The following is a 21,779-nucleotide window of genomic DNA, read 5'->3' as shown; positions in this document are numbered from 1 at the left end:
AGAGACGGGGTTTCACGATGTTGACCAGGATGGTCTCGATCTCTTGACCTCGTGATCCACCCGCCTCGGCCTCCCAAAGTGCTGGGATTACAGGCTTGAGCCACCGCGCCCGGCCTAGGAGTGTGTTGTTTAATTTCCAAATATCTGGGGCTTTGCTAGATGTCTTATTGTTCTGATTTTTAAATTAGATTTGTTTTGGTAAGAAAATGTAATTTGCAACATTTAAAGTTTTTGTTTGTTTGTTTGTTTGATATGTCACTCTGTTGCAAAGGCTGGGGTGCAGCAGTGCGATCTTGGCTCACTGCAACTTCCACCTCCTGGGTTCACGTAATTCTCCTGCTTCAGCCTCCCGAGTAGCTGAGATAACAGGTGTTTGCCACTATGTCCAGCTAATTTTTACTATTTGTAGTAGAGATGAGGTTTCACCATGTTGGTCAGGCTGGTCTCCAGCTCCTGACCTCAAATTATCCTCCTGCCTTGGCCTCCCAAAATGCTGGGATTATAAGTATGAGCCACTGCACCCAGCTTTTTGCAAAATTTAAATGTTTGAAATGAATTGAGACTTATTTTATGGCCCAGCCTATGGTCTCAGTTGGTAAATTATTGATATGCACTTGAGAAGAATGTGTATGTGGAGTTCTCAAGTATTGTTTTCTATCAACATCAATTAGGTCAAGGTTTACTGTACTGTTCAAGTCTGCTACATCCTTACTGATTCTTTTTTTTTTTTTTTTTTTTTTTTTTTTTTTTTTTTTTTTTTTTTTTTTTTTTTTTTTTTTTTTTTTTTTTTTTTTTTTTTGTCTATTTGTTCTATTTATTATTGGGAGAGTGGTGTTAAAGTTTTCAACTATCCAGTTCCAAAAGGCCACATATAATATGATTCCATTTATATGAAATGTCCAGGATATGCAAATATATATACACAGAAATTAGTCTGTAGAAGCTGGGCATGGTGGCTCAAGTCTGTGATCCCAGCACTTTGGGAACCCAAGGCAGGCAGATCACTTGAGGTCAGGAGTTCAAAACCACTCTGGCCAACATAGTGAAACCCCATCTCTCACTTCCCACTTGACACATCCCATTTCCTATTTCACACCTGACATTTCCGATTCACAAATGTATTCATGTTTTTTTTTTAAAAAAAAATTTGTAGAGGCAGAGTCTCTCTATGTTGCCCAGGCTGGTCTCAAACTCCTCGGCTCAAGCAATTCTCCAGCCTCGGCCTCCCAAAGTGCTGGGATTACAGGCATGAGTCACCATGCCCAGCCACAAATGTATTAATCTTACAGTAGTAGAATTCCATTTACCTGCCCCCACTTCCCTTGTGCCATTGTCATAACTGTTACTTTTACATGTGTTTTAAAGTCCAACACATGTAAAAGTAGTAGTTATAACAGTGGCACACCACCTGGCCAAGGGAAGTGAGGGTGGGTAAATAAAATTCTACTACTGTAGAATAGTAGAATCCCAGCCAGTAATTCCAGGACTTTGGAAGGCTGAGGCAGGAGGATTGCTTAAGTCCAGGAGTTAGAGACCAGCCTGGGCAACATGGGGAGACCTCATCTCTACAAAAACATTTTAAAATTAATTGTGCCTGGTGGTGCGTGTCTGTAGTTCCATCTACTCAGGAGGCTGAGGTAGGAGAATCACTTAAGCCCAGGAGATTGAGGCTGCAGTGAGCCATGATTGTACCACTGCACTCCAGCCTGGGTGACAAAATGAGACCCTGTCTCAAAAAATAAAAATAAAGTCCAACTTAAAATGTTATTATTTTGCTTTAAGCAGCCAGTTGTCTTTTACAGAAATTAGGACAAGGGAAAAAAAGTGTTTTATGTTTACTCATTTCCAAGTTTTGTTTGAGTAGGTCTGACTCTAGTTCATGGTCCTTACACCTAAAGCATGGCATTGCTGGTGTTTCAGATAGATGCCCAGGGTTTTAAAGAGATTTTTCCATTTTGGCTGGCCCAGACTGCCAATATCTTCCAGAACTGCTCAATTTCTCCAGTCTTTTTTCCTGTTCTCAATCACATAGCAGCTGTTCTCTGATAAGCGCCACACATTCTCACCTTACACGTGCTAGCACAGTCCCAGGCAAGGACTTGCAGTGAACTCCACACAGACCTATGGGAACCTCCTTCACTATGGCTCCTCCTCTGTGACGTGTCACTTCATGGATTCTAGCTACTTCAACAGCCCTGAACTCTGAGCTTTGTCACCTCAGCACAGCAGGACTGTTGTGTTCTGCTTGAGGTCTAGCTCCCTGCACTGTGGTCAGGAATTGTCTCCAAGCAAAGAGCTGGAGTAATTATGGGGCTCACTTTCTGGGTTTTCCTTTTGTGGATGGTTGTTCCCTAAATGACACAGCAATATCTCCCATTCCCATGTTCTTCTCACAATGTGACCTTAACACTCCTCCCAGCAGTTGTGAGGTCTATGTTCCCTCCTTGAACCTGGGAATGGGCTGTGACTGCTCTAGCCAATGGAGTGCAGCAGAAGCAGTAGTAGGTCATAAAAAGGATGTAGTTCCTTTCTCTTCTCCCCTCTCCCAAAACTCATGCCCAGGACCGGGCCACCATGTATAAGGAAGCCCCAACTAGCCCAGATGAACAGACCATGTGGATAGGCCCACGTGGAAAAGAACTGAGGCCACCAGCCAACAGCCAGTATCGACCGCCAGATATCTAAAGAAACTTCAGATGATTCCAGCCCCAGACACTGTAGAATGGAGACAAGCTGTGTCTCCCGGATGTGCCCTATTTGAAATGTTGACTGACAGTATCTGTCAACTTAATAAATGGTTGTTTTACTTCACTAAGTTTTGGGGGTAATTTGTTATATAGTCATAGTAACTAAAATACTGTCTTTAGGAATTGCGGCTCTGTGCTGTCTGTTGTCCAATGCTGAAAATAGTTGCCTTACTTATTTTGTCCTGTATTGTTGTTGTGGGGGAGCCAGTCTTCAAGCCCAGGCTTTAAGCCGAAGCTCTGTTCTCTAAAGTAAAGATAAAGGTAATAACAGCATTGAGAGCAACTTCCTATTATAGACTGCTTTCTATGTACTATGAACTGTGCTAGGCATTTTACATATGTTATTTCAATGAAACCATACAACAATCTTGTTAAATAGGCATTATTAACTCCCATTGTATGGAGAAGAAAACTGAGGTTCATAGAGGTTAAATGAGTTATCCATGGTTTACATATGGGTTTGTCTGGCACTGAAGCTCATGCAATTAACCGTATATAGAAACACAGATATATGGTTTCTATATACATATACACACCTCTATGCAAATTCCCAACTGTGTGTGTATATATGTAATATATGTATACACACACACATACACGTGTACATGCATAGGCATATAGAGACACATACACACCCATTACACATTTCCAGAGTTTTGATTTGTTTGTTTTTTTTGAGACAGAGTTTTGCTCTTGTCACCCAGGCTGGAGTGCAATAGCGCAATGTTGGCCCATAACAACCTCTGCCTCCCAGGTTCAAGCAATTGTCCTGCCGCAGCCTACCAAGTAGCTGGGATTACAGGCATGTGCCAACATACCCAGCTAATTTTTATATTTTTAGTAGAGACGGGGTTTCACCATGTTGGCCAGGCTGGTCTCAAACTCCTGACCTCAGGTGATCCGCCTGCCTTGGTCTCCCAAAGTGCTGGGATAATAGACATAAGTCACCGTGCCCAGCCCATTTCCAGAGTTTTTATGCTTTAAAAATATTTTTTTTGTTCTCAGAGCTAAAAATCCCCTTCCCCCAACTTATGTTCAATAGACTGAAAGAAACTCAATCTGCTAGATATTAAGTTTCCCAAGCATACCCCAATATTAAATTCTCTCCATCTAGGGCCTCCACAGGCATGGGCAGCAGAGATATGCCTCTGTTCCCTTGCCAAGGATTGCCTGGGACCTGAACTTGCAGGGAGGTGGAGTGAGACTCTTAACAAGACTTGGCTTGGCAGAGAGAAGCCTTCTCCTGGGGCTGCAAGGACTCTGTACTTGATGTTGTAATAGTCGCAAGAGAGAGAAACGAAGTGCTTCTCCGATTGTGCAGAGAAAGCAGAGAGCACAGAGGGGTGGAAGGCATCAAGAGATGATCCATTGTTGAGGCAGGGTCATTTCCAAATATTCCCCAGCAGTGATGGGAACTGGCTGATGGAAGGATGAGGCATTCAGACAGGGCCCTCTTCATTCTGCAGCTTCCCCAAATTCGGCTTGCCCTTCTAGGGAAAGGGAGTAGAGAGGATGTTGAGAAGCTTACAATGGGCAGTTTGAGGGCAGGAAAGAAGCTCTTAGAGAAGCAGGAGTTTCAGGGCAGAGCGTTGGGCTCAGTAATTCAGAACCTGTTCATATTTCAGACTGGTGCAGTGGCTCATGCCTGTAATCTCAACTTCCGGAAGCCGAGGAAGGCAGATCACTTGAGGTCTGGAGTTCGAGAGCAGCCTGGCCAACATGGGGAAACCCTGTTTCTACTAAAAATGCAAAAATTAGCCGGGTGTCATGGCGCGTGCCTGTAGTCCCAGCTACTCTGGAGGCTGAGGCACGAGAATCGCTTGAACCCGGGAGACGGAGGTTGCAGTGAGTCGAGATCGAGCCATTGCACTCCAGCCTGGACGACAGAGAGAGACTCTGTCTCGATAAATAAATAAATAAATAAATAAATAAATAAAAAAAATATAGAAAGAAAAAGAAAAAAAAGAAAAGAAAAAAGAAACCTGTTCATATCCCTTCTCCTTAAAATAGCAGAGGCCCTGGTCATCTTCTTGAGAAGAAGTAAGAACACAAGCAGACATGCTTCTTTGAGGAGGAAAGAAATGATACTGTTGTGTTATTACGATCACTTTTATCTAGAAAATAGACGTCCCATATCGATCCCCACCCCTACTTCACAAAAAATTCCCCGTGTGCAACCTACAGCAAACAGCTGCGTCCAAAGTAAGAAAATGGAAAGGGAGCTCTTTAAGGTTCACCTTCCTGCACCCTTCTCTCAAGTTCAGCCCTAAAGCCCCCTTTAAAGCTCATTAGAAGCAACTCGAGAGTATACTACTCTTGGCCATTTCACAGAAACTAGCTCTGAGCAGTTTAAATGGCTTGCCCAAGCTGATCAGCAGCAGCCCCTGGCCAGGAAGCCAGCGCTCTGTCCCGAGTCCGCGTCAGCCAGCCGTTCCCTCTCTACAGCACCAAGCTGAGGCTTCCACACGGTTCGGGAGTATCCGACGAATGAACACCATTCTTCCCAGCCTAAGTGTATGAGGGAGAGCGGCACCATGCCAAACTGGGGTAGGAGGTCCCCTCTGGGCTCTCGCCGTCTGTTCGGTATTGTCTAGGTACCCGCCCCAGCTCATCAATGCGGATCCGCGTGCCTGTGTGGTTCCAGCCTAGCACGGGGAAAAAACTGCCAGGCTTTTTGTGTGCAAGTGTGAAGGGGTTGGAGGACAGGGGGAGGGTAACGGAGATTGTCCGCTCACAGGTGACTGCCCGGTGGCCGGACTGCAAAGTTCTGGCAGGTCTCAAGCACGCGCACCGCTCTCCGCCAGGTACACACCCCGTACCTCCGCCTCCTTGCGCAGCTCCTGGCCTCCGCGCTCCGCGGGCTGGGCGTCCAGGCGGCCCCACAGCAGCAGAGGCAGGGCGCGCAGCAGGAGGCCGACACGCGCGACCATCTCGCCGCCTCCGGTGTAGCCGGCTCGGGAGCTACTGCGCGCAGGGAGCCAACCGGCCTTCAGCCGCGCCCGGGATCCCGCGGATGAGCCGGCTCTGCGCTGCCCCCGCGCGGAAAGGGATTGTCCCGGGGGCTCGCCAGTGTCCCAGCTGCGCGCGGGGGGCCGCTCCTCCGCTGCGCTTCTCCGGGAGCCGGCCAGAGGTCGTCCTGCCCCGGCAGTGTCTGCCCGCGGGTCCGCCGGTCCCGGGGACCGAGGGAGGGAGGGAAAAAGGAAGGGCTGGCGGAGGGGGCGGAGGCCTGGCACTCCCGCCCCACCCACCCGGCTCCGCTGCTGGAACGCGCGGCGGTCCCTGAGCTTCCGTTCGCTGCACAGCCTCGCCCTGCGCCCGCCGCCGCCCTACGGATTGATCCTCTCGCCCGTCACCTCCAGTTGACCCGATCTGTCCAGGGAGGGTGAGGGAAGAAAGACCTTCTCCTGGCAAGCGTGGCTACCTACTTAAGACTTCGATGAAGAGAGGTCCTGGCCTACCTGAGGGTCGTTGATTATTTCAGCTGGGTGGGGAGTGAGACCCCCCCTCACCCAGGGTCGGGGTGTGAGAGAAGGAGCCCTGGGCTGGGATCAGAACTGGATTTGAGTTCCAGATTTGCTCCTTTGATAGCCCTTTGAGTACTGCCTCAGCCATGGTTGTGTGGCCTTGGGCCAGTCACTTACCATCTCTGAACCCACTTTTCTCATCAGTATATGGGGTACTAAGAATACTGATATCCTGTGACTGTTGGGGAGATTTAATGAGATAATAATGCCTGTAAATTACTGAGCAGGGTCCATGGCGTCACTCAGCGTGAACTTAATAACAGGTAGGCTGGGCTGGGCGCGGTAGCTCACGCCTGTAATCCCAGCACTTATGGGAGGCTGAGGTGGGTGGATCACGAAGTCAAGACATTGAGACCATCCTGGCCAACTTGGTGAAACCCCGTCTTTACTCAAAAATTAGCTGGGCGTGGTGGTGCAGGCCTGTAGTCCCAGCTACTGGGGAAGCTGAGGCAGGAGAATCGCTTGAACCAGGGAGGTATGGGGGGGGGATTTGCAGTGAGCCAAGATCGGGCCACTGCACTCCAGCCTGGCAACAGAGCGAGGCTCCGTCTCAAAATAATAAGTGGTAGGCTGCAGCTGTGTGATCTTTGGCAAAGGATTTAACTACTTCCAACATCAGTTTCCTCATCGATAAAATGACAGCATACGATATTTAGTGCCCAGCGTCGCATGAGGATGAAAAGAGAAAATGAATGCATAGAGCCTGATTTTATATATCCCATAAGGATGGAGTGAAACGGTTTATGTGAAAGCCTTTGCTAAACCCATACTGGACAAAAAGTAAACTGTTTTTCTTACCTGTCTGTGTAACTGAGAGCTGGTTGCTGTCTCACTTCTAGACTCAATTCACTACTTTGTAAAATGCAAATGGCAAATGATACTGAGCTCTGGGGGTCACTGTGGAATTAGATGAGTTAATATGTGTAAAAATAATCTGGAATCCATAAAGTGCTGAACAAAAATAATGCTGTGTTCCAGCCCTAAGGCTCAGGGCCTCGGTATCACACAATGTTTTTGTACTATTTAGAAAAATACAACACTTTTGTGGAGGAATTGGAAAAAGTTATTTTAATAGACATTTTATGTATATATGTATGTATGTCTGTATGTATGTATTTTTAATACGGAGTCTTGCTCTGTCGCCCAAGCTGGAGTGCAGTAGCATGATCACAGCTCACTGTAGCCTTGACCTTCAAGGCTCAAGCAATCCTCCCATCTCAGCCTCCTGAGTAGCTGGAATTGCAGGCATGTGTCACCATGCCCAGGTAATTTTTTAATGTTTTATAGAAAAGGAATGGAGAGATTCTGCCCGGAGAAAGAATTGGCAAACCTAGGTCAGACTCCAGCTTGGCCCACAGTGTCCTTACCAACTGATGATCATCAGAGCTCCCTGCCTAAAGCAGGGCTATCTAGCCTGTCAAAATCCATCTATTGGTAAAAGTCACCATATGTCATGCCATACCTGTAACCACAAACACATAGACACACACACACACACACTCTCTCTCTCTCTCTCTCTCTCTCTATCTCTCTTGCGTTCTCTCTCTCAGGTTGCCAGATGAAACAGAGGATGCCCAATTAATCTTGAATTTCAGATTAATGATGAATAATTTTTTAGTATGTGTCCCAAATATTGCATGGCACCCAGTTACTTTTTAAATTATTCATTAATCTGAAATTCAAGTTTAACTGGAGTCCTGAATTTTTATGTGCTAAATCTAGTAATTCTATCTCACTCTCCTTCAGAATTTCCCTCCCCAAGGTACATTGCAGGGTTTTGCTTGAATCAGCAGCCATGTTACAGTCTGTTGTTTTTTGGGGGATGTGGGTTGGGTACCGGGTCTTGCTGTGTTGCCCATGCTGGTCTCAAACTCCTGGGCTCCAGTGATCCTCCTGAGCAGCTGGGACTACAGGAGTGCACCACTGTGCCCACTTCACAGAAGGAATAACCTTCCTACTAGTTGCCTGGCAAGATTGGAAGCTCTCTAGGAACAAGGGGCAGGCCAGCCTCGTGTCCACTATCTCTGGGGCACCAACCCAGGCAGGGATGTTCCTTACAAATGTGCACAGGGCAACCTCAGAGCACGGGGACATAGATGGCAAAGAGATCTATCCTCAATTCCAGACACACTGTGGCTGCCTGACAGGGATGTGTCTGCACATCCTTTTTCTCGTTGGTCTGCCCAGAGAAGAGCCTTTTCTAGATGGGTATGCCCAGGATGGATACTCCTTTTTCATTGGTTGGTTGGAAGGTGAACAGGGCCTGATTCCAGTTAGTCTCCCTCAAAGAAATGCCTGTTTCTTTTTATTTTATTCTTTAGAGACAGGGTCTCGCTCTGTCTCTCAGGCTGGAGTGCAGTGGCATAATCAGGGCTCACTGCACCCTTGATCTCTCAGGCTCAAGCCATCTCCCACCTCAGCCTCCAGAGTAGCTGATACTATAGGACACACCACCACACCCAGCCAGGGATGCCTGTTTCTAAAATGTCTATTCTGGCTGGGAATGCCTGCTCTAAAATGTCTATTCCGACCGGGCATGGTGGCTCATGTTTGTAATCCCAACACTTCAGGAGGCCAAGATGGGAGGATCACTTGAGCCCAGGAATTCAAGACCAGCTTGGCCAACACAGTGACACACACTCTGTCTGTGTCACATCCCAGAGGTTTTCCATTTCAGCTTCACTGGGAAGAGAGAGGAAGAGAAATCATGGTTCTCTAGAGGGCTAAATGTCTGGCAGGAGCTGGGCTTGGCCACTTGGAAAGCTGACTCTGCCTCTCTCTATACCTCAGCCTAGCTCTGGTCTCTGAACCCCTCAAACTAGTGCCACTGTGCATTTGAAAGTTTACTTTCTCTGTTTTCCTTTTGTGTTCTCGGTTGGATGATGATGATGATTATTATTATTATTATTATTTCAGAGACAGAGTCTTGCTCTGTCGCCAGGCGCCAGGCTGGAGTGCAGTGGCGTGATCTCGGCTCACTGCAACCTCTGCCTCCCGGGTTCAGGCAGTTCTCTTGCCTCAGCCTCCTGAATAGTTGGGACTACAGGCGTGCGCCACCACGCTCAGCTAATTCCTGTATTTTAGTAGAGACGGGGTTTCACCGTGTTGGCCAGGATGGTCTCGACCTCTTGACCTTGTGATCTGCCTGCCTCAGCCTCCAAAGTGCTGGGATTACAGGTGTGAGCCACCATAGTTGAATTATTTTATCCCATCCTTTCTTCTCCCTATGCCATCTTTACATGTGGTCACCTTGAAGTACCATCCATACTTGAAACTGCCTGCAAGAATTTATGCAGAACAAAGATTTCTCCCCCCATACGCTCACCCTGGGCTTCAACCCTGCCTTTGCATAGGATGTCTCTGTTTCCCAGGAAGATAACACATTTCCATTATTTGAACTTGGGTAGCAGGAGGCTCCAGTTCCCTTCTTCCTCTGAAGATTACTCATAAATCCCAGAGCACCAAATGCTGTGATCTTCAAAATCCAGGGGCCTGTGAAGCCCCACAAGTGACCTGCTATATGTTTTCAGTGTCTAGTACACATCCTGAGCCAAAATTACTTTGGATGGAGTGGGGAGGGTGGGCAGCAGCTTGCTGTGTGGATGCTGGGAGGATGGGAGGGGGTCCAAGGAGAAAAGGAAGATGAAAGCAGGGCAGTTCATTGAAAAGAGACTGAGTTCATAGCAAGGGTATCTGGAGAGTGACTGGAGAATGGTTTTGGATCAGGGATTCTCAAACCATGACCCAAAGATTACCCACATCCAAAATAATACTGTGGTGGCAAGTCCCTATGTTAATCCAATACCGTTATTTCCTCCTCTGTTGGGAATGGGTATGAGGAGTTGGAACAAATGATAATGATTAATACTAGTTGAGAAATTAACATGGGCCACTTATGTGCTATGTGCTTTACATAAATCATGTAACTGACTCTTTGCAACTTCCTTATGAGAAAGCTACTATTATAAGCATCCTAATTTTAAAGATGAGGAAACTGAGACACAGAGAGATTGTATCACTTGTCCAGAGTCACAATTTTTTTTTTTTTTTGAGATGGAGTCTCACTCTGTCACCAGGCTGGAGTGCAGTGGCACGATCTTGGCTTACTGCAACCTCCCACTCCTGGGTTCAAGAGATTCTCCTGCCTCAGCCTCCCGAGTAGCTGGGATTATGGGCTGCCACCATGTCAAGCTAATTTTTGTATTTTAAGTAGAGACAGGATCTCAGCATGTTGGCCAGGATGGTCTTTATCTCTTGACCTCATGATCCGCCTGCCTTGGCCTCCCAAAGTACTGGGATTACAGGCATGAGCCACCACGCCTGGCCCAGAGCCACAAATCTTATAATGGAACCTGTAATTCAACCTGAATGCTATAACTCCAGATTTGGGGCCTATAAATACTACACTGTCCTGCCTCAAGTCAAATTTATAAAATGTGATTCTTAGATCACCTGCATTGAATCACCTAAAAAATTCAGATTCCAGAGCCCTACTCCAGACCTACTGAATCACTAATTACTAAATACCATCTTCCAGGAGGAAGACAGGTTTCCCAGGGTCTGTTTCTTTCCTTCCTTCTCTCCCTGTTTTGGCTGAGCAGATTCCTGACCCAGCTTGGCTGGGAGTTCTCTTCACACCTCTTCTTCAAAGAGAGCTGCTTCTCCTCCCTCCTTCTCTCTGCAATGGGGCTTGGCTTAGATCCACAGTACCTCCCAGCCTTCCCAGAGTGGACAGGATTCTGTGGAACTCATGCCAGGGCCCAGGCATGTTGCCTGCCCAGGGGTGTGTCTGGCAGCTGCTGCTTCCCAGCCATTCCTCCTGCTCCAACAGAAGGCAACAGCAGGACCCCTTGACTCAGGCAGGATGTGTCAACCTGCACAAGGTTCCTCTGGGCCTCAGTTTCTCTCTTCATAATATGAGGAACAATCAGCTTTGTCTCTGTCCCTTCCTCCTCCCCAGGAAGTATGTGGAACATGAAGTAGCTTTTCTCAGGAAGAATTCTGGCCTCCGGAGAGAGACACTCAAGAGAAGGCCAGCGTCAAAACACATAAGCAGAGGAATAATTAGCAAAATGAGGACATGAGTTAGGTTGGGAGAGCTGAAGAGGACGCTTTCCTGAGTTGTGAGGACTTTTGCTGTGATCATTTAAATTCATTTTTGACCATAGCCTCTGCATTGTTAGCTGTGATTCAGTTCTAGAAGCTCTGACTCTATCAACCATCTCTGCCTCTGGAAGGGAAATATCCTCTCTCTGGCACATGGGGATATGGTCTCAGCAGTCTGGGTCACATTCACAGGCATACCTTGCTGTCTGCCCCCCTGTACATATACACACACGCTCATATAGGACTGGAAAAAGTAAGACATTTGGAGCAAGGTAGACCTGGGGTTGAATCTCAACTTTTTTGCATTCTGTGTGACTTTTGCAAGTCAACTAACCTTTCTGAGTTTCTGCTATTATAAAATGGGAGGGAAATAATTCCTGCCTTTTCTGCTATCCTATGTACAATAGGGAACAAGTTAGACAATTAGAAAGTGTTAAATCCAGCTGCATGCACTGGTTCACGCTTGTAATCCCAGCACTTTGGGAAGCCAAGGTGGGCAGATCACTTGAGATCAGGAGTTCAAGACCAGCCTGACCAACATGGTGAAACCCCATCTCTACTAAAAATACAAAAATCAGGCCAGGTACAGTGGCTCACACATTTAAATCCAGCACTTTGTGAGGCCGAGGCGGGTGGATCACTTAAGGTCAGGAGTTCGAGACCAGCCTGACCAGTATAGTGAAACCTCATCTCTACTGAAAAAAAAATACAAAAATTAGCCAGGCATTGTGGCAGGCGCCTATAATCCCAGTGATTCGGGAGGCTGAGGCAGAATTGCTTGAACCCGGGAAGTGGAGGTTGCAATTAGCCGAGGTTGTACCACTGCCCTCCACCCTGGGCGATAGAGCAAAACTGTCTTAAAAAAAAAAAATTAGCTGGGTGTGGTGGCAGGAGCCTGTAATCCCAGCTACTCAGGAAGCTGAGGCAGGAGAATTGCTTGAACCTGAGAGATGGAGGTTGCAGTGAGTCAAGATCGTGCCACTGCACTCCAGGCTGGGCAACAGAGTAGACTCTATCAAGAAAGAAAAGAAAAGAAAAGAAAAAGAAGGAAAGAAAGAAAGTGTTAAATCCTACAAAGTGCTGGATATGAGGTGCACAGACCCGAGGGCACATTTATGTATTCTGTGCACAGGTTCACACTGGAGCACACTCACATCCAAATGACATACACAAACCTGTCCCAGGATAGTCACAAGAGCACCTCCTCTTCTGGCAATGAGCTCTGTCTCAGCGCAGCCCCATCTTCCCTAACTCTCGTGATGGTCTAGCAGGGCGTCAGCCTCTTCTGATTTGTTTTTTACTCACACCAGGACCCAGGGGACTTGCAAGGAGCACAATAAAAGGCTGGCCAATCTGGCACTTTGCCCCACTTCCCTTCCACATAAAGGCTGTCTAACCACCAGGCATCTGGACTGAAAGGCTGGGCCAGGACCTGCTCAGCATCTGCTGCTTTGCTTAAAAGACCTGCTAACAGGAAAGTGTCTGGTTCCTTTCCACCCCAAACAGGAAGCGCCTGCCAGTGTTGGGAGGATGGGATAGCCTGGTCATTTACAAGGAGCCTCCCCCTCCTGCACTGGAGCCTCAGAGTAATCATCCTGGCAGGGCTGCTCTCTAGGAAAGCCAGGGGAGAAGGGCTTCAGGGAAGCCTTCAATGGGCTGGGGGTGGGGTGGTGACAACAGCTACACACTGCCTGTGGCACTTGGCACCAAGTGGCTGTCATTTTTTTCAACAAACACTCACTGAACACTTACTCTGTGACTGTGGGAGACATAGGGAAGTCCTAGATAAGGCCTTTGATCTTGAGGAGTTTAAAGACAAGACAGAAAGAAAAGTCATTTTTTTTTCTTCCCATTTATTTATTCATCTATTGCATGCTATTGTTTTTTCCTTCTTAAAAATGCCTACTGTTGGGCTGGGCATAGTGGCTCACACCTGTAATCCCAGCACTTTGGGAGGCCAAGGCGGCTGGATCACCAGGAGTTCGAGACCAGCGTGGCCAACATGGTGAAACCCCATCTCTATTAAAAATACAAAATTAGCCAGGTGCGGTGGCACATGCCTGTAATCCCAGCTACTTGGGAGGCTGAGGCAGGAGAATCCCTTGAGCCTGGAAGATCGCGCCATTGCACTTTCTGGGTGACAGAGTCAGACTCTGTCTAAAAAAAAAATGCCTACTATTTCAGGCATTGTGCTGGGCACTGGACATTCACAAAGGAATTATGCAACCCAACTAGAGAGCAAACAGGCAAGGCAATGCAAGCCTTGAATTATGCGGTACAATTGTGAGTTCCAGAGGATTTCAAAAAAGGCAAAAAATCATCATGGTCTGGTTTTTACCTTGGTCAGAGCAATAACCTTTCCCTGCCCTCTAGAGTCTATGCTTTAAACAGCAGGCAGAGTAATCCTGGTAAAACAGGTCAGATCTTGCAGGGTCTCTCTGCTCAAATGGCTCCCTCTAATGGCTTCCCCCTCACTCTAAGTGAATCCTTACAATGTCCTTATAAGGTCCTACACCAGTGGCAGGAGGGTTGGGGAAGCCAAGCAGGGTATGGAGGCAACTCAGAAATGATCAACAGCAAGATGACTATAAGCTGTAGGTGGGGGGACAAAGGGAGGAGGCAGGTTACCATGGCCAAGGAGCCAGGGTCACCAATGGAAACTGGAGCTCTGAGACCTCCCTGACGCAGAGAGCAGGAGGAGAGATAACCCTCCTCTCTCTTCTTCCTCTCTTCTTCCACCTAATTTCCCACCAGGTCTCTCACTGGCCAATTGAAGCTGAAAGATACCGCCTGAGGGACTTTCTGAAACTGAAACAAGGCAACCCTGCAGGGGTCAGCTCCCCTGTGAGGACAGGAAGAATCGATCCAGGGCCAATAGGCCCAGTACCAAAACTTTCTCAGAGACATTCTGCTAAAGCTGATGTGTAAAATGTACCTGCTGTCTTCCCTAAATATGCAGACTGAGGCCAGCAAAGTGGATATAAAGGGAGCAGGATCTGCAGCATGAAGCATGCCTGGGTAATGGCAGGGTACAGTAGCTCACGCCTGTAATCCCAGCACTTTGGGAGACCCAGGTGGGCGGATCACCTAAGGTTGGGAGTTCCAGACCAGCCTGGCCAAGAAGGTGAAACCCCGTCTCTACTAAAAATACAAAAATTAGCTGAGTATGGTGGCCCACACCTGTAATCCCAGCTACTTGGGGGGTTAAGGCATGAGAATCGCTTGAACCCAGGAGGTGGAAAGCTGAGATTACGCCACTACACTCCAGCCTGGGCAACAGAGTGAGACTCTGTCTCCCAAAAACAAAAACTAAAACCAACAAACAAAAAATGCCTAGGTGAAGATGAAAGTTTGTTGCAGATAACCATTCCCAGTGGAATCACTTCCAGGCAAAGGCCTGAAAGGCAGGAGGGCACAGGATTCAATCTATGAGTCAGTCTGTAGTAGAGAAGGACCCTTGGAAAGAAGCCCCGAAGCAATACAGATCTGGGAGGAGTTGTTTCAAGTGTGGGAGACCAAGGACACTGGGAAAAGAACACTGAGCATTGTCCCAAGGCCTGGGCATGTGTTCTCATTAGCTGTGTGAACTTGCTCAAGGATTTCACCTCCCTGAGCTGTGGGGTCCTAATCGACCAAATGTGGATAGCAGCACTACCTGTTTCATAGGCCCATGCTAGAACTAATGGATATAGAAAATGTCAGTCCTTTGATTAAATTCCTCAGGAGTTCCCCATTGTTTTAAATTTAATGTTCAAACCCCTCTGTAAGGCACAAATAGCTCCTTGGAATGTGGCTTCTGCCTACTTCCTTCACTCCATTTATTACAACTCCTCACTCTTGCAACTCCATAGACCACCCAGTTTGAACCACTTGCAATTCCAAGAACTTTGCTCTCTCCCAGACTTTGCAAATTTTTCTGTCTGAAGCATAATGTTCCTGGTATATCCTCGCTGCCTAATTCCTGTACTTTCTTCAGAGTTCAGTTTAGGGGGTACCTCCTGCAGTTTAGGGGGCACCTCCTGCAAGTCTTCCTTGATATTCCCTACCCTTCATGTAGGCAAGGGGCTTTTTTGTGTTTTCAGAGCACACTCTACATCCTCCAATCCCAGCACATCCGGCAGTTGATGAAATCATTGATTCATCACTGTGATGAAATCACAGGTTCGGCAGGACAAGATGGAGTTAGTGTGGGTCCGGATGTGCGGGTGGCAGCAGGTCAGCAGACTCTGCGGCCTGCAAGACTATCTACAGACTTTTTTCAGGGCAAATGATGTGAGGGTTGGTACATTAGTGGGGAAGACAAATGTGGAAACAAATACTACGAAGACAACAAGAAACTTTTTGGGACATGGATGGAGCTGGAGGCTATTCTCCTTAGCAAACTAACAGGAACGGAAAACCAAATACTGCATGTTCTCACTTACAAGTGGGAGCTGAATGATAAGAATTTGTATGTACAAAGAAGGAAACAACAGACACTGTAGTCTACTTGAGTGGGAAGGATGGGAGGAGGGAGAGGAGCAGAAAAGATAACTATTGAGTACTGGGCTTAATACTTAGGTAATGAAATAATATGTACGGCAAACTCCTGTGACACATGTATCTGTGTAACAAACCTTCACATGTACCCCCAAACCTAACACAAAAGTTAAAAAAAAGAAAAAAGAAATCACAGGTTCACACTGTCACTGTTATGAGATAGTAGTTCCTGGAAGACAGAGGCTCTCCTTCCTATTTCTCTCTCTCCAAGGACTTCCAGAGCCTGTCACGTAGTAAACCTCCAGAAATGGCAGTTGAAGGAGGAGTGAGTGAATAAAGGGTGGTACAAACTTAAGGAGTTGATGAGCAACACTTTTGGTACTTTCTTCTTTCAAAATAATTCTCAAAATAAATAAATAAATAAATAAGAACAACTCTCTAGGTCCCTCCAGGGATCTTCTAGGATTACCTCTTCCTCTCCCCTCCATAACCCAATTCTCTTCTGTTGTACATGGCCATCTCCTCTGCTGGACTGCCTTCCTCAATATATATGTTAAACGGTTTAATGGTTTTTAGTCATGAAAGAATTTTTATTCCTTTAGTCTGGCTTGTTTGAACTTGTCTAGAGCATTCTGTGACCCTCTCTATCTAGAGTTGAGGGTACAATCAGTGTGGGTATAATGGGGAGACATGATCTCCTGTCTTTTTTCTGATCTGAAGGCATTAACTCTGAACCTACTTTTCACCTCCATTGCAACCTGCTCCTCCTTCTGTTCCCTATCACAGTCAATGACACTACCACCAGGGCCCCGTGTCTATGCAGGAAACCCAGAATTCACTCCAGACCTCTTCTCTCTCCACTACTTCCTCCCACCCAGGTGATCACCAGCTCTTGTCTAGTCTACCCTGGAGTATCTCTGGGATCACTTCACTTACCTCTGTCTCTACAGCTACTACTTAAGTCCAGGGCACTATCATCTCTCACCAAAATTATAGCACTGGCTATCTAATTGGTCTCTGCTTTTAAGCGACTCTCATCTCTATGCATTTTTCATTTGGCAGCCAGAAAATACAATCTGATATGACTCCTCTCCTATAAAATCCTCTGGTGAGTAGTTCTCATTTCCTTCAAGATAAAGTGCAAATTCTAATGCACTTGACATGGCCCCAGCTATTTAGTTCCCTCCTTTTCGGGCATCATCTCCTTCTGCTCTCCCGTTGAAGAACTACTTGTTTCACAACTAGTCTGCAAAGTACTTTGCTCACTTCCTCACTCGGTCAACTTCTGCATATCACCTAGGGTTTGGCTCAGGTACCATGCCCTCCCAGAAAACGTCTTTGCTGACTCTGAGCTTTGCCAGCCCGTTTCCTGCTACAGAGCCCAAGGGGCCTTGGGTCCACCCCTCTGGGCCGTGCAGTATTCTGGTTAAACTCACATGCAATGGCGTCGCGTTACCAGGCTTCAAATTTCGCCTTGATCGTTTACAAGCTGTACGACCTAAATCAAGTGAATTCTGTCTTCTCATCTGCAACATGGGGAAAATATTTCATCAGTCTGCTGTGCGAATTAAATGAGATGATGTAAGGTGCCTGACAATTAAGAGTCAGCTATTATTACAGTGCTGAAAATAAAAGCTCGATCCCCCCCCGCCCTGCCACATTATCAGGGTCAAGTTTGTGTACGATTTCGTCTTAATGCACCCTTTTGTTCCAGCATCCTCTTGTCTGCTACTCGGCGAAGACAGTTACAACAAACCTGGAGGCGACCAGGTACGCGAGCTGGTCACGACTGCCGGTCCCCAAGCTCCCCGACTCCGAACGCCCCCAGGTGGCCCAAGCACTCTGCAGCAGAAGCGAGCCAGCTAGGACGTACCATTTGAAATTGTAGGGGCAGAAAGGCCTTGCATAAACAAATAGTCTGTGTTTATAAGGTCCCTCCTCTTTCGCTTCCTAACCTCAAATTCCATTAGACCCAATAAAGTGAGAAATAGGATTGTAAATAAAACGGAGAGAGTAGGTTCCGTTTCCTCCCCGATCGTAAGAGTGGCATTGGTACTTTCTCTTCTCAGTTCCCTCTCAATAATGGTACGGCTAGCGGAGGGGGGAATAGAGGGGACAGGGAAGGCCTCAGGGCTCGGCGGCTGGTGCTAGTGCAGAAACACCCCTCCTGCCGCGGCGCTGTGGTACCACCCGCTGTCTGCTGATTGGCTGCCGAGGCCCCGCAGTCCGCCTCAGCCCGCCGCGCCACCCCCAGTACATCTCCGGCCGCCGCGCCGCCTGGCTCTCGTATTCCTTGTTCTCGGCGGGCTGTGGGGCCTCCGCGCCGCGGCCGTTAGTCATGTCGGGTAGGTGACTCCTTCAGTGAGCAGCGGCAGCGGCGAGAAGGGCCTGACGGGGTTGGGCTGTCTTCCCGCCCACCGGAGGGCCCTGAGGGGAAGCCTCCGGCCCCGAGGGAGGCTTGGGGTGGGGGGGCGGCCGCGGCCGCCGCCATGTTGGACTGGAGGCACGCACGCTCCCAACGCTCTCCGGCTGCAAATCACGGCGGGAGCGCCGCGGGCCTCTTGTCTTTTGACCCTGTCCTTGGAACTTGAGGAGACTTGCCGTTCCCGGGGGAGGGTGTGTGTGAGTCGGGGGGCGGAGGCCGTCTACGCCATCGTAGGGGCGGGGGGAGCTGAGATGAGAGCATCAGCCTGAGAGAAGCGGTGCTTCTGGTTCTCCGCTCCGCCTCGGATCTTTCAGCGAGGCCTCGGGCCAGTCATCTCGCCGCCTCGTACCTCAGTTTTCCCATCCGTGAAGTGGAGCTGGGCCTGCCTGACTCACCCATTCATCAGGTGGGGGCCTTGACGCTCTGGGAGCCCTTTCAAAGGACGTTGCCTTACACGAAATCGTACTTATCGTTATTCACTCTGCAGTAACCACCCGGATTTGAGCTGGGGTGTTTGCATAGTAATTCAGCTTCCTCTTTACCCTTCTGCCATTCGTCTTCCCCTCCAGTTTATCTCCTGAAAGAGCTTGAAAGTGAGCCTTGTCCATTATTGATAAGCTTCTGTAGGTGTCTGTGGCATTTCCCTTAAAACAGGCAGACCAAAGGCAAGACATCTCCCCCCTCACCCACCACGAAGCAGTTAACTTGGCAGAGGCCACCCGTTGTGTGGAAGAGAAAGAGAGGCAATGGTCTCTTCAGGACAGCCAGTTTGAATCCTGCTAAACCAGAATAAAAAGTCTAGCACATGGATGTCCTCTTGATTTAGCAGACCTGGCTGATCACACAAGGTCCTCTGTTGTCAGGCTGCATCACGGGCCACAGAGACCCAGGTGTCTATCTGCTTGCTACATCATGAGAGTTAGATACCACTTTTCTGCTGGAAGTACAGAACATTGCCTGAGAAGCCGTGTGGTTGAGGTGAAACATATGCCTTTTGCAGTCTTACATTTTTAGTAAGGGCAAACCTACCTAGTGTTATAAAACCAAACAAAAAAACCCAGGTACCCAGTCTTGCAGGTTAGAAATATGTGACTAAAAGGAAGCATTGATCTGAGGAGACTACAGATTAGCGGGAATGATTGGACAGGAGCATGGTATACATTGCTTAGATTAATGTTGATATTTAAGGAGCCAGGATATCGGTTTGTTTTTGATGAGTGCCCATCTACTTCATGTAAGTTGCTGTAAACTGCACTTCCCTCAGTTTCTGGTTAATTCTTGTTCAAACAAGGAATAATTTCTTATTCCAAAGTAGACATTGGTACATTATAGGACACCTTCACAAGGGTGTATCATCTACCCTGGTTTAAACAGAAATTAAAACGCAAGTTTTAATGGATTCAGTGCTCATTAAAAACTTTTAGCCTGTCTTGATCTTTAACATAATTATTAGTTTAAAACAGTGGCTTCTGTGGAAAATTGAAAGTTTTAGTGGTTTGCTATTTGTAAAATACAGGCTTTTTTGTGTATCATATTAGCATATAAGTTGACATAATGATTAGTACTGATCTTCAAGTTACTAAGACATCAGGTATTTGTTATTTTGTAATCTGAGTTTTAAAAAAATACCGAAATTGGCTTTTCGATGTGTAAAAAGGACTACTTATTAGATGCTTGTTTTTAAATTAACAATTAAAGCTAGACTATTTAAATTCTTAGGCTTGGTATACTATTTATATGTTTTGTAATAAGTGTATAAAAGTAATACCTTTGACTTTGTATAAAAATAATGCTTTTGACTTGTGCTTTGATGAATGTTTATTAAAATCCCGTAAACGACTAATGCCATTAATAATTTTAGTTAAGTCCTTTAAGCATTCCAGACTACACTTGTAAATTTAATATATCAAATTGACTCAACCACTCCAAAAAACCTAATAAAACAGAAGCACTTAAGTAATCAATAAATCAAAATTGTAGAAATTATAAGTCAGACATTCAAATACTGTTTACAAGTGTGACTTACCTAACACCTTACAAATTCATATTACAAATATAATAACAGTTATACACATAAAAATTACGAAGTCAGGATAACTGCTCATTCTGGCAGTATGGCAGACCACGATTAATTTGAAAATCTATCTACAAACATTAAAAAAAAAATGCAAAAACTAAGGGCAAACCGCCACTACCAAAAATGAAGTAGAAGCCGGCATGGTAGGCAAAGAGCTAACTTGCCAGGTACCCTGGAGGGGAAGGTGTACACTTCTTAGAGACCTGGGTTTTATTGCTCAAGTAACTACGTAAGGATTGGAGATGAAACATACGGACCATTAATGCCAGGTAAAGAGAACTGAGACTCTTAACATAAATTCTAGACTTACATGTTACAGAGTTCAGGGACTATATGTTCTGTGAAGGAATGAACTGGAAAAAACCTTAGTACCAACATAAGAGATGACAAGGTAGCATGGACATTTAGGCTCCAGGTAACCTTAAGACAAATTAATGTAAAAATGGTTTCTGGGCTGGTAATACCCTTGGTGTACCTGTTAAAAATGTTAAGAATCTTTTCTGGAGGAAATTTCACAGTTTAGATACAAGGAATCTCAGATAAAGCAAGCCTTGCAAAAGATGTGTTCACAGTAAAAAAATCACAGAGCTTTAGGAAACATTTCACCTAAATGAGAGTCACTGACAAACTGAATTAAAGCCTCTAACAGATTATTTGAGAAAATATTTTTCTGTTTAAAATTGTTAAAAAAAAAAAAACCAAAGGAATCAACCCTAAGATCAAGGTGTTGACTGGGCGTGGTGGCTCACACCTGTAATCTCAGCACTTTGGGAGGCCAAGGCTGAGGGATCACCTGAGGTCAGGAATTAGAGACCATCCTGGCCAACATGGCAAAACCCTGTCTCTACTGTAAATTAGGGAAGCAAGGTGATGGGCACCTGTAATCCCAGCTACTTGGAAGGCTGAGGCACAAGAATCCCTTGACCCTGGGAGGCAGAGGTTGCAGTGAGCTGAGATCATGCCACTGCACTCTAGCCTTGGCAACAGAGCAAGACTGTCTCAAAAAAAAAAAAAAAAAAAAAAAAAAGAAAAAAACCAAAAAAACAAAAAAAAAAAAAAAAAAAAAAAAAAAAAAAAAAAAAAAAAAAAAAAAATCAAGATGTTAATAAAACAAGCCACATAGATTTGAAAAATAATCAAAATGTTTAGAATTAGAAAAAGTGAATATGTTGGATAGTAGACTTAGCAGAAGAAAGAATTACAGATATGATGGATGTGATTTATCTTTCAGATGTGGAAGATAGATGTGACCTTCCAGAATTCAATTCGGGGGTTAAGATATGAAAATGAAAGATTGGGCATGGTGGCTCACGCCTATAATCCCAGTACTTAGAGAGGCTGAGGTGGATGGATCACTTGAGCCCAGGAGTTTGAGAACATCCTGGACAACATGATAAAATCCCATTTCTACAAAAAATACC

The 21,779-nt window shown here is 46.4% G+C and overlaps 2 protein-coding genes across 5 annotated transcripts in view; one reads left to right on the top strand and one right to left on the bottom strand.

Moving 5' to 3' along the window:
* MMP28 (matrix metallopeptidase 28) overlaps positions 1–17,992 on the bottom strand; it is a 40,833-nt gene extending 22,841 nt beyond the window's left edge. For 2 of the 4 annotated variants that reach the window (XM_037740521.1, XM_017534199.1), the window contains exon 1: positions 5,567–6,003. In XM_037740521.1, the coding sequence (XP_037596449.1) occupies positions 5,567–5,677 (111 nt within the window). In that variant the 5' untranslated portion in view covers positions 5,678–6,003. Of the gene's footprint in view, positions 1–5,566; positions 6,004–17,292; positions 17,667–17,729 lie in introns of those variants that run through there. The other 2 variants (XM_037740523.1, XM_037740522.1) reach the window with 2 other exon arrangements.
* Positions 17,993–18,066: 74 nt separating this feature from the next.
* TAF15 (TATA-box binding protein associated factor 15) overlaps positions 18,067–21,779 on the top strand; it is a 34,245-nt gene continuing 30,532 nt past the window's right edge. The window contains exon 1 of the mRNA XM_037740610.1: positions 18,067–18,201. Within this exon, the coding sequence (XP_037596538.1) occupies positions 18,195–18,201 (7 nt within the window). The 5' untranslated portion in view covers positions 18,067–18,194. The remainder of the gene's footprint in view (positions 18,202–21,779) is intronic.

This window comes from Cebus imitator, unplaced genomic scaffold, assembly GCF_001604975.1.
Source record: "Cebus imitator isolate Cc_AM_T3 unplaced genomic scaffold, Cebus_imitator-1.0 Scaffold85, whole genome shotgun sequence".
Classification (NCBI taxonomy): Eukaryota; Metazoa; Chordata; class Mammalia; order Primates; family Cebidae; genus Cebus; species Cebus imitator.
This window is presented reverse-complemented; position numbering and strand designations above follow the sequence as displayed.